Source organism: Pelophylax lessonae, assembly GCF_965119305.1.
Source record: "Pelophylax lessonae genome assembly, chromosome: 13".
NCBI classification, from domain to species: Eukaryota; Metazoa; Chordata; class Amphibia; order Anura; family Ranidae; genus Pelophylax; species Pelophylax lessonae.
The window spans coordinates 115,348,453-115,361,602 of record NC_138780.1 but is presented as its reverse complement, the minus strand read 5'-3'; the positions used below and the strand labels follow the sequence as shown (position 1 = coordinate 115,361,602).

Below are 13,150 nucleotides of genomic sequence, written 5' to 3'. Positions count from 1 at the left end.
CAGGCAGAGGATTTGTTGTTAATAACATTTTTTAGCACAAGCAATGTAAAGTTTGTTTTTTTTCTACTTCTAGGCTTAGTCTCAGGAAGATGAGGTAGCTGTGTCATGCCTCCTGGATAATGCATGCACATAGTATGCTACTGCACTCTTGCTGCTGTCTTCAATAGAAACTAAGCCACAGGAACCTGACCAGCGACTGGGTTATTGTGGGACCTGAAATCGGAAACACAAAACCTCATCCATTTCTCACTCTATTCTACGAGTACCCCACTGGGGATCCCCTCCCTTAGCAATGGCAGATTACAGGCACAAGGGAGTTTTTTGGAACGGAACAGAACCCTATTTTTCTTCCGTTTAAAAAACGGAAAAGACGCAAAATCGGATGTCAGCGGTGTCATCCGCTGACATCCGCAATCCCATAGACATACATTATGTCCGTATATCATCCGCAAACGGATGGGGTGATATGCGGACATACGGAGCGGATGACCCAAGTGTCATCCGTGTCTAAAAAAAAAAGTGCCGGAGCGGATCGTAATACGGTCCACTCTGTGTGAAAGAGGCCTTAGAATAGACTTGACATTTTAGAATGGGGTACGTCGAGACTGTACATAATTTTAAAGGGTGTCTCGAGATTGTCCATAATTTTTAAAAGGTATCTTGACTGAAAAAGGTTGAAAAACACTGCTCTAGAGTATGTAATTTGACAAGTCTATAGAATATCTCTTGTCTCAGTGCATATGTGTAAAGTTTTGTGGCTAAAAGCTTGCTCTGCTGAACCTGCTTGAAAAAAAGCTTTTTCTCCACATGCCTTTTTGATGGTGAATGCCTATTTGGGGAATCCCTTAATAAATTCATCAAGGTTGTCACTGGGGGAAAGGTACTCATACCCCACAAAAAAAGCCTAAATCTCCTACTCTGGCTAATATTTCTGCTCGGTGAAATTTTTAATATTTTTGTTCTCCCCTGGCACCAACCTCAAAACAAAGGCGTAACAATTCCTTTTGTCGCAAGCCCTTGACTTCTAAGTCTACCAAGCCTACTCAGAAGCCCTCAGCACAATAAAGGGGCACCCCCACTTAGTTTGCGGGGGACATCAGTTGGTGTTTGCATCAGTCTGTATCCAAGACATTTGGGACCTCTTGGTCCAGTCTGTCATTTCAAAGGGATACATATTAGAACTTCAATCTCTGTCCCCTCCTTGCTTTTTACCTTCTAATCTAGCAGCTTCAGACTCAGACCTTTGGCAATTAAGCCTTGTCCTCTTCCAAACAGAGCAGACTTACTGGCCCAAGGCTCCCTGTTCTATCCAGCTTCTTATTTGCTGGCTTTAACCACTTTACCACCGGAGGATTTTGCTGTCTTACGTCCAGGCCACTTTTTGCGATTTGGCGCTGTGCGACTTTAACTTACAATTGCGCGGTCGTGCGACGCCGTACCCAAATGAAATTGACGTCCTTTTTTCCCCACAAACAGAGCTTTCTTTTGGTGGTATTTGATCACCTGTGCGATTTTTACTTTTTGCGCTATAAACAAAAAAAGAGCGTTTATTTTGAAAAAATAACAATATTTTTAACATTTTTTTTATATGAAATTCCCCCCAAAAAAGATGTAAAAAACAATTTTTTTTTACATTTTTGGCTAATTTGTTTTCTGCTACCCATGTTTGGTAAAAAAAAATCACAATAAGCGTATTTTGATTGGTTTGCGCAAAAGTTATTGCGTTTACTAACAAAGGGAAAGATTTCTGTCATTTTTGGTGTTTTTTTTTTTTAACACGTAATGGCGGCGATCTGCGATTTTTTTTTTTTTTTGCGGTACTGCGACATTGCGGCGGACAGATCGGACCCTTGACTGACATTTTTTACACTTTTGGGGGTACCAGTGACATTACTGCAGTAATCAGTGCTATAAATATGCACTGTTACTGTAAAAATTACACTGGCAGGGAAGGGGTTAATTTTATTGGAGAGGGAGGGGTAAATGTATGCCTGGTGCTTACTGACGTGTGGGGGGGGGGAGGTGACTATGTGACAGAAGGACAGATCGGATGTCCAGCTATGCTGAACACTCCGATCTGTCACTCCCTGTCACTTGGGAGATCCGCCCGCTTGTGTTTACACAGGCGGGCGGATCTCCACACTAGATCCCCGATGATCGGGGATGAGCGGCGGCGATCGCCGCTGCTCTTCCCCTGGCCCGACTCCCGCTGTGACCGAAAACACTACGTCGTCAGACGATAACGAGCCACTCTGCCGCAGTAATATTACTGTGGGCGGAGGTAAAGTGGTTAATTGCATAGCTGTTGAAACCCAAGTCCTAAAGGATAGGGGGTATTTCTGACTCTGTTATTGCCACCTTACAGAGGGCAACAAAGTCCAACTCCTGGAAGATTTACATTGCCTGGTATGAAAACAGACGACTAAACCCTAGAGCAGGGGTGTCAAACTCCATTTCATCGTGGGCCACATCAGCATTATGGTTGCCCTCAAAGGGCCGGTTATATCTGTAAGATTAGATGTCCAGAGCAACCCACGCCCCCTTACACCCTTACGTGAGATGTCAACCTCCCCCCCCCCCCCCACCATCAGAAGTCAAGAGTCACCCACCCTACCTTACATCACACTGCACCCCCTTACCTTGTGCTGCTGCCAGGAAGAGGATGCAGGTGGATCTGGGAAGGAGAAAGTGCATGGTCTGGAGGAGAACCGCAGCTGCAGGAGAGGTTCGAGGGCCACATGGAGTGGCCTGGGGGGCCGCATTCGGCCCGCGGGCCTTGTGTTTGACACCTGTGCCCTAGAAGATGCTCTATTACTCTTATTTTGACCTTTCTAATATCTGGTCTTGACCAACGTCTGGTCCTGAGTACACCCAAGGGACAGGTTTCTGCCTTATTTAGCACAGGTCATGGTGGTTTTGAAAATAATACCTTCCTTTTTAACCTAAGGCGGTCTCTTCTTTTCAGCTTAATTTAGACATTGTCCGCCCTTCCTTCTGTCCTGGATGTGGTCAGGACTGTTGGGTTCAACCTTGCAGCCATGACCTCTGTTTGTAAGACTGAGACCTTCTTTGCTATGCCTGGAGTTCTCATAGAGGACATCCTGTTTCCTGATCCACAATTGGCAGATGAATCAGACAACTTGTTTCCAGACCTACCCCCTTAAAGTGATTGTAAAGTCTTGTTTTTTTTTTTTCTATTAAAACAATCAGACAGGTTTATACTTACCTCCTCCGTGCAGTGGTTTTGCACAGGGCAGCCCAGATCCTCCTCTTCTCAGATCCCTGGCTGGAGCTCCTGGCCATTCCTCCTGTATTGTGCTCCCACAGCAAGAAGGTTGCTATGAGGGCAGTCAAGCCGAGCTGCAGATCTGTGTATCTATTCAGACATGGAGCTGCAGATCGGCCCGGCCCCCTATCTCTTCTGATTGGCTAACTGAGTTTGTTTGACAGACAGCAGTGAGAACCAGTGGCCCTGCTGCTGCAGTCTTAGCTCAGGTAAGTATTAGGGGGGCTTCTGCACACAGAAGGCTTTTTATCTTATTACATTGAATGAATTAAGATAAAAAAAACCTTCTGACTTTACAACCCTTTTAAGGGAATGGTTCCTCCCTTCCCCGTTAGAACTTATTCCACCTGGGCTGTTGGTGTCTTTTGGGTTTTATTGGGTGGCTGACGAAAGGTTCTTCAAGCTCTTATCTGAGTATTTTTGGGTTAGAGGTTGTAAACCCTCAAAACTTTTTTTTTTTTTTTCTGCAAACTAAAAGAGAAACCCATAATGAGCTAGTATGCATCGCATACTAGCTCATTATGAAATACTTGCCTAAGAACGAGCCCCCGCCGTGCCGCCCCCTCACCTGTATGACGGGCGACATGTCCAGTCGCCCGTCTTCTGGGATCGCGGCATCCGGTTATCTGATTGGCCGGAGCCGCGGTGACGTCACTACCGCACACGCGCGCGGAAGCCGACGGTCACGGCACGGGGCTCTGAAGAAACGGCACCAGCGGCCGTTCCTTCAGAGCACATGCGCCAGTGACGTCACTGGCTGCATGTAAGGTAAATATCTCCTAAACGGACATGTTTAGGAGATATTTACAGTACCTATAGGTAAGCCTTATCATAGGCTTACCCATCATAGGCTTACCTATAGGTAAAAGTGTCAGAGGAGGGTTTACTTCCTCTTTAATTTACCTTTTGTGTTTGTTGTGGGCATGTTGGCAGTTGTGGTTTGCTATTTTGTTGCTCACCTTTCAGTTTATCGCTTGTGGATGTCCCACTGTCTATAAATACAAGTCCTATGTCCTGTACTGTATAGTGATAATAATAATGGACATTTTTATTTACTTGTAAATTCCTTATATTGGAGTACAGTACAGGACAGAGGCCCCTGTCCTGAGAGCAGGCCTTTAAGGTTTTTGGTCAATGTCAAGTAAGCTGAAGGTAGCCTGCATATGACTCCGGGTCTATGAATAAAGGTCCTGTGTCCTGTATTGTACTCCGAGAGAAGTACTTTTACAGGTAAGTCAGTATTCCTATTTTATTTCTGTTTGTATCCCTGTTGGAAAGATTTTGCTAACTTGCTATTTTCCTTACTAGAACGGAGAAGCCATCCAATATATACTCTTCATGTTTTGGAGAACTTCCAGGGAGGTTTACTCCTTCACAAAGTTTTCCAACGTCTGAAACCCTGGAGGTAGTATCTGACCCTGCAGATCAAATAGACTTAATCCTGTAGGTCAGTGGTCTCCAAACTGCGGCCCGGGGGCCACATGCGGCCCTTTGCCTGCTTTTATCTGGCCCTTGGGGCTCTTTTTTATCTACTGATCCCAACATAATTTCTTGCCAATGAAGGGGCACATTTCCTCCCAATGACACCATTATTGTGGCATAATTCCTTCCAGTGACACCAACTATAGGGCACAATTCCTTCCGATGACACTAAAGATGGGGTATTGTTTTTTCCCACTGACATCAAGATCTTTTCTACTCTCAGTGGCCATAGTCCGGCCCTCCTAAAGGCTGAAGGACAGTAAACTGGCCCTTTGTTTAGAAAGTTTGGAGACCCCTGCTGTAGTTCTTCTCCAAGTGTCATTTACATACTTAAAGATTATAGAAAGCCAAAACTTTTTTTTATAGGTTTTGGATATTGTGGAGAAGAGTTAACAACTTTGTCTAGTTTTTATTGTAGTCTGAATTCCCAAGTAGGAAGGTTATACAGTAGATGTATACAGTATAGCTGTATTTCAACCATATATTTCGCTGTTTGCCTGTTTTATTTTGTTTGTTGAGCTCACTGTCTATGTATGCAGTGTATGTTTTATATGTCTGGTTTGGACGTTACACAAAAATGTTATCGCCAGAGCTTACTCATACTTTGCGGTTATTGTAAATGCAAATAGTTGTATTTTGAAAAGTCATTTTCCTGTCTTTTAGTATTCCCAGTGAATCCTGGAGGGGGAAACTCACCAAAGTCACTGATAGGTAAGTGTGTTTTTTATTGAAGAGGATTCTAGACTGCTAATTCTTGATAGGTTTGGGAAGCAATTGCATAAAGGAATACAGTATTGTAGTTTTTGCTGCAGTACCAATTTTCACCTAAAGGGAATTCTGTTTATGCAGCATTCTTCACTTTGAAAGCCGGGGATTCGCAGAAAAGTACAGGTGCATCTAAAAAATTAGAATATCATCAAAAAGTTAATTTATTTCAGTAATTCAATTCAAAAAGTGAAACTTGCATATTCTATAGATTCATTACACACAGAGTGATATATTTCAAGCATTTCTTTCTTTTAATTTCTGATGAATATGGCTTACAGCTAGTGAAAACTCAAAATTCAGTATTTCAGAAAATTAGAAGATTACATAAGGCCAATAAAAAAAAAAAAAAAATAATAATAATATTTAATACAGAAATGTTGGCTCATTGAAAAGTATGTCCATGTACAGTATAGTGTTCACTCAATACTTGGTCGGGGCTCCTTTTGCATCAATGTGGTGTAGCATGGAGGCGATTGGCCTGTCACATTGCGGAGGTGTTATGGAAGACTAGGTTGCTTTGATAGCTGTCTTTAGCGCGTCTGCATTGTTGGGTCTGGTGTCTCTCATCATCTTCTTGGCAATACCCTGCAGATTTTCTGAGGGGTTTAGGTCAGGAGAGTTTGCTGGCCAATCAAGCACAGTGATACCATGATCATTAAACCAGGTATTGGTACCTTTTGGCAGTGTGGGTAGATGCCAAGTCCTGCTAGAAAATTAAATCAGCATCTCCATAAAGCTGGTCAACAGAGAAGCATGAAGCGATCTAGAATTTCCTGGTAGAGGGCTGCACTGACTTTGGACTTTATAAAACACAGTGGACCAACATCGGCAGATGACGTGGCTCCCCAAATCATTACTGACTGCGGAAACTCCACAATGGACCTTATGCAACTTGAATTCTGTGCATCACTATTAAGCAACAGTCCAGTCCTTTTTCTCCTTAGCTCAGGTAAGATGCTTTTGATGTTGTTTCTGGTTCAGAAGTGGCTTGACACAAGGAATGCGACAGTTGTAGCCCAAGTCCTGTATACGTCTGTGTGTGGTTGGTCTTTAAGCACTGACACCAGCCGTAGTCCACTCCTTGTGACTCTCCCCCAAATTCTTAAATGGTCTTTGCTTCACAATCCTCTCAAGGCTGTGGTTATAACTGTTGCTTGTGTATCTTTTTCTGCAACACTTTTTCCTTCCTCTCAACTTTAAATTAATATGCTTGGATACAGCACTCTGTGAACAGCCAGCTTCTTTCACAATGACCTTTTGTGACTTACCCTCCTTGTTGAGGGTGTCAATGACTGTCTTGTGGACAACTGTCACGTCAGCAGTCTTCTCCATGATTATGTAACCCACTGGACCAGAGTGAGAGACCATTTAACGGCTCAGGAAACCTTTACAGATGTTTTGAGTTAATTAGCTGATTAGAGTATGACACCATGAGTCTACATTGTATAACTTTTTCAATCTTCTAATTTTCTAAAATATTGAATTTTGGGTTTTCACTAGCTGTAAGCCATAATCATCAAAATTGAAAGAAAGAAATGCTTGAAATATATCACTCTGTGTGTAACAAATCTATATAATATATGAATTTCACTTTTTGAATTAAATTACTAAAAATAAATTAACTTTTTGATATTCTAATTTTTTTAGGTGCACCTGTAGAGGCTTCCTCCTGTGCTACTACAAAACTAGCCTTTTCTATTTTTTTAAATTTTTCTTAAAGCGGAACTTTACATCAAAATGTTCTGTAATAAAGAAATCTTACCTGCCTGTTTGCAATATTTTTGACCCTGTTCAGTGGCCTGTGCATGCACATATTGTCGTACAATTACTGCATCTTTCGGGATGAACTTCCATACATTCCCGGAAGATATGTCATCCTGGCACAGCCATTCAAGATGGCTTAAAATCTTGAACTCAGAGTAAGACCAGGCAAAGGTGTTGGCACCAGCGAGGGGGCTTGTGGGTGTCACATTGCTGGGGAAGAGTATAATTTCTCTATAAAGCTCAATTGCACTTTCAGTTTGAATCAGATACACACTTGTAATGATTTATCAAAGCGAAAGGTGTGCAAAGGTTTAGCGTTTCATTTCTTTAGAAAGCAGACATAACCTAAGTAGAAAAGCATGTCCCCAGCATTCTGCGGGGAAGAACTTTTGCTTTCTATGTGCAAAAAGTGGTCTCTCTGTAAAGGTCTGACATTCTAACTGCTCTGCACCCTGAGCCCACCCTTTTTTGAAGTCTATTAAAGCCTCTGGCTCTAATCATGTACTTAAAAAAAAAAAAAAAACCCTTTGGAATCCATGCATCCATGCATGTAGATTAGGGGGCTGGATGCATGGATGGGGGGGTGGCGCCCCTGCGCCCCCAATGGACGAGCCCCCACTGGTCAAATTGCATGACAAGTCGCACCCTATTTCCAGCAATTGCACTGTTCAAATCAGTGGGATGCCACTGCTTTTGGCGATTTTGGGTCCGACTTGCAAAGACATCTGTGCATGAAGCCGCACAGAGGTCTTCCAAGTCACACCCGAAGTTGCACTGATGTGGCTTTGAAATCGGGCGATTTCAGATGAAGTCACACGATTTCAAAGCCGCAGTCAATTTGAACGAGGGCTTAGTTAAACAACATAGTATAAGATGTATATAGTTGAAGAGGCATTTGATTATGTTTTATAATTGTGACTTTTTTGACTGCAGCAGTAGGTTGCCTGTTTTTATCCAGAGTTCCTTTATTAACATATACTACTCTTCTGTACTTCTTCCAGTGGTCACTGTCAGGCATGTAAACAGCGGATTGAGTCCATTAATTTAACGCCAGAAGAATACAGTGTTCTGAAAGAAGCGGTTATTACCAGCATCATTAAAGGGGAAGATACTTTCCGCAAGACCACTCCACAAGTGAGTCAAATATACACATTTCCATTGGCTTCTATCCTGTAATTCATATAGTTATAAGGTCTTACACAGCACCGAGTGTTTCTTCTTCTGAGTTTTGCAATAGCTACTGTAAAAGTTTGTAACCTTATTTTAGGACAAATTGGTTTAAAAGGGAGTTCTTGAATTAGTCTGCATTGTATGTGCTTACTTAGTGCTCCTCCAAGTATTGGGCCTAGTGTTTTCAGCCAAACAGCTTAGTGCACATGAGCAGCCAAGATAAGCATTTGTTCTTGCTGCATTCCCAGAATGGTAGGGCATTTTGCCTGGAATGTTGGTATTCAGAATGGAATTTGGTCCAAAATTTTCACAGTTCCATATCGAAGTCTATTATGCCTCGTTTCCACTGAGCGGTTCGGTATAGTTCAGTACGTTTGGAACTGTACACCTTGATCAGGCTTGCGTCTCCACCGCCAACAGTACCTCAGCTCAACAGTACCTCAACAGTGTAGCTCCACCCTGTTGGTACGGTACCATTGTGCTTGGTACCCCAACTAAACTGGTCCCAAAAAAGTGGTACGGTACGGTTCAGAATTAGGGTACCATTCACAACTTTTGACAATGGAAACGGCAAAAATTGCGTACCGAACTGAACCGTACCGCTCAGTGGAAAGGAGGCATAAGGTGCCATTAGAGATGATGCTGCAGGTGATTCCGTAATTACATATTCTAGTTCTAGTAAGAACTGCATCTCTTGCAATGGGGAGGGGAATCGCAATAAATCAAAAACAGTTGGGAATTTCTATTTATATTATATATTTTTAAAATAACCTCAGATTAAGCAAAGCTAAAACTTTCTTTTAATGCTGGCTCCATGGCTGCTCCATTTGCCCCAGGAGTGAAGTTAAAAAGAATTTAAACTTGCATGGGGCTGAGGACTATATCCATATCCCCGTCTGAATGGGTGCCTGAGTGGCCAATCATCAAGCACCAACAATGCCATGTAAAAAGAGTGGGAGTGAATCATAGGGTCCACCATACCTGGAAGTACTGGGTATGTCACTTTGTTTCCTTGGGGGTCAGAGTGGCAGGAGAGCAAAGGAAAGGTAAGTATGAACAGCTGTGGAACTGAGATCAAAGCTGAACTCCGGGTACAAAAACGTATGTATAAATCCATTTTGTGTGCACTAAATTCCTTTGCATAGCTGATATTGCCTTGTAAAAAGTAGCAAGGACATATTTGCCCTGCACATACCCTTTGCAGAGAGCAGAGCTTGTGGTGGGACCCAGTAGTTCCTTCCATTGTAGGTTGCCTGCAGAAAACGACATAGGGGCAAATACAAAACCAGTCACCCTGCATAAGGAGAGAGCAGCAGTGACCAGCCGTTCTCACAAAAATCTCCAGTTTTTCTGAAAATTACTCGAATTGTTACATATTGGTTTACTGCATAGGTCTGAAAGAAATATATCAAGGGCCCCAAAATTCAAGTACGTAAATGCATCTTGTATTTAGAAAATATTTACCAAGTCTGCATTTTTGAATGAACTTGTTGCATTGGTTCATTTTCAAGGGTTAATCTATTTTTGTTAAAATGAATACAACATATATCATTTCTACACAGAACTTTTTGTAATCTAGTGGTAATAAAATGTGTGTTTCTTGTTCAATCTGCAGCCAGCTTTAATTTTCTGAAACTGGCAAAAAATATTCAGACATGGCTTCCTTGTTTGGGGGAATTCTATAGATTTGAAAACTTTTCCAGAAATGTATTTTCTGCTCATGTAATTGTGCTATACCCAGCACTGGAGCTGGTCATGTGACTATAGCAGGAAGATTCTTTTATTCCACATGCAAAAAAAAAAAATGGAAGTGAGTGGAATATGGATGTAGAAGTGGCAGTTGGTAGCACTATACAAAGAATTCTACTAAACCCCCGGAAATGAGTCTCAATGACATGGGAGAGGGTTGTTTAACCACCTCCCACCCGGCCACTGTACATATACGGCCGGGTGGGAGTCTCGTCCTTCTGATCGGACGTTCCCGAACATCCTGCAGAAGGAGCGAGATCGCGCCGCCGCGGGCACGCACAGCGGCTTGATCTCGGTGTGCCTGTGTCCCTCGGACATAGAGCAACAAGTTTTGGCAGGAGAGCCCTGGGGGGGGGGGGGGCGGGTGCCACTAGAGCCACCAGGGATGCCCACCCATGACCACCAGGGATACCCACCATGGCCACCAGGTATGGCAATCAGGGCTCAGAGAGCCTGCCAGTGGTGCCCTCCCTATCAGTGCTGCCCACCAATGCCATCTATCAGTGCTGCCCACCAGTGCCCATTATTGCCCACCAGTGCTGCCTATCAGTGCCCATCAGCGCTGCCTATCAGTGCCCACCAATGCTGCATATCAGTGCTACCTATCAGTGCTACCTATCAGTGCTGAATATCAATGCCACCCCATCAGTGCCACCATAGCCTCCTCATCAGTGCCTGTCAGTGCGGCCTCATCAGTGCAGGAAAAAACATATCTATTTACAAAATTTTATAACATAAAACAAAAAAACTTTTTTTTTTTTCAAACTTTTCGGTATTTTTTTATTTGTACACCAAAAAAGAAAAAAACTTGCGGTGATCAAATACCACCAAAAGAAAGCTCTATTTGTGGGAAAAAAATGACACAGATTTGGTTTAGGTACAGTGTTGCATGACCGTGCAATTGTCATTCAAAATGCAACAGTGCTAAAAGCTGAAAATTGGTCTGGGAAGGAAGGGGGTTTAAGTGCCCTGTATTGAAGTAGTTAAAAGTGGACATGTTGAATTATATGGCACTTTGCAGGCACTCTGTCAGTTTGGGATGAAAGGTGGTAGGTTTTAGCATTCATTTGCTTTATGTAATGCTCATGTGTAATAAATCTGCAGTAGGATGGTATATCACTGCTTCTGGTTAGATATAAATTGAGAAACCATCTGTGATGTGTGGACCTGATTGTTGTGGCTCACTCCAGCTTATCATCTAACGGGCCAATTACAGGATGGGGAAGGGGGGAAAAGGAACATGGCCTTGTAAGAGTCACTTAACTGCACTAGAGAAAAAAACAGGTTTCCTTCCTAGATAGGGCAATGTGGTATGGCAGAGAGGAATAAAACTCAGAACTGGATGGACAAAAACACTTTTTGGCAGGTAAAATAGCTCTCATATATGTATTTTTTCCAGGGTTTTTTTTCTCAGAAAATCGGTGCAGGAACTTAACCACAACCCCCTAAAACTCCCCTCCCCCACACACACCCTCCAAACCACATAAAATAGTGGGTGTGGTCAAATTTCACTAACAGTGGGAGGGTCACCCAGTGGGGTGTCCACATCCGCATGGCACCTGCATCTCTCTTCTTACACTCAATGAGAGCCGCTGAGGAGATCAGATGTCTCGTTGGGAGACAAGAGGTCACTTGTAAACACAGAAGCCAGCCTTCTGTGTTTACAAGTGATAGTGGTGAGCAGGGGGAAGAGGGCCTGAGCCAGAGGTGGTGGAACTGAGTTCCAGCTGAAAAAAAGCCCTGATTTTATCTATTTATTTAGCTATTTGCCTGGAGTTCAGCTGTAAAGAAAACTCATGAAAGGAGTAAAGAGCTGGCCTTCTTTTTTAGAAACATACCTGTGTAGTTGTTACTACTGACCCTTTGGCCTCAACTTCCATGCCACTGACCAGAATCAAGCATGCAGATCCATAAACAAGAGAGTCAGCATGAAAGCGAAAAATTTGCATGTTTAGAGAGAGGTTAGCAACAGTAGCCTCCATTAGTTTTCTTATGACAAGTCTCCTTTATGTCCAACCAGTGATTTATGTTAATGTTACTTTTAGACATTTGGATTTAGGGTGACCCCATTTATTGACTAACTAAATAAATTGTAATGCAAGCTATTGAAGCACGCTGTGGAAGATGCCAGTGTGCTTCATATGATTGCACTACAGTCTAGTTAGTTAGCCAATAAATATCATCATTCTAAATCCAAACTTCTACTTTTGTCAATGGCTAACATGGTACAACAATCAGCTGCTCTTAATGTTACAGTGTCTTGAAAAAAGCATTCATAACCCTTGAAATTTTGTCATGTTACAACCAAAAACGTAAATCTATTTTATTGAGATTTTATGTGATAGACCAACACAAAGTGGCACATAATTGTGAAATGGAAGGAAAATGATAAATGGTTTTCAACATTTTTTACAAATAAATATCTGAAAAGTGAGGCGTGCGTTTGTACTCAGCCCCCTTTTACTCCGATACCACTAACTAAAATCTAATGGAAACAATTACCTTCAAAAGTCACCTAGGTAGTAAATAGAGTCCACCTGTGTGTAATTGAATCTCAGTATAAATACAGTTTTTCTGTGAAGCCCTCAGAGGTTTATTAGGGAACCTTAGTGAACAAACAGCATCATGAAGGCCAAGGAACACACCAGACAGGTAAGGGATAAAGTTGTGGAGAAGTTTAACCCTCCTCTTATGTTAGGGTCAGAACTGACCCGTTTTCAGGTTTTGAATGTCTATAAGTATCACATAAATTTGTTTATTGCATCAAGATTTTTTTACTTTGTCAGGAACCTCTATTTAAACAATGTAATAGAAAAATAATCCTTTTCACTAAATTATAAAATACTGTGGTGAAAATTAAGACGTTCATGGTGTTAGTGTCAATTCTGACCCAGTTATAATATAGGATTTTAGGACACTAATAAGTGCCAA

General features: G+C 42.3%; 1 protein-coding gene across 1 annotated transcript in view; it reads left to right on the top strand.

Moving 5' to 3' along the window:
- PRORP (protein only RNase P catalytic subunit) overlaps positions 1 to 13,150 on the top strand; it is a 132,363-nt gene that overhangs the window by 8,147 nt on the left and 111,066 nt on the right. The window contains exons 2-3 of the mRNA XM_082275924.1: positions 5,432 to 5,479; positions 8,302 to 8,434. Coding sequence (XP_082132050.1) covers positions 5,432 to 5,479; positions 8,302 to 8,434 — 181 coding nt within the window. The remainder of the gene's footprint in view (positions 1 to 5,431; positions 5,480 to 8,301; positions 8,435 to 13,150) is intronic.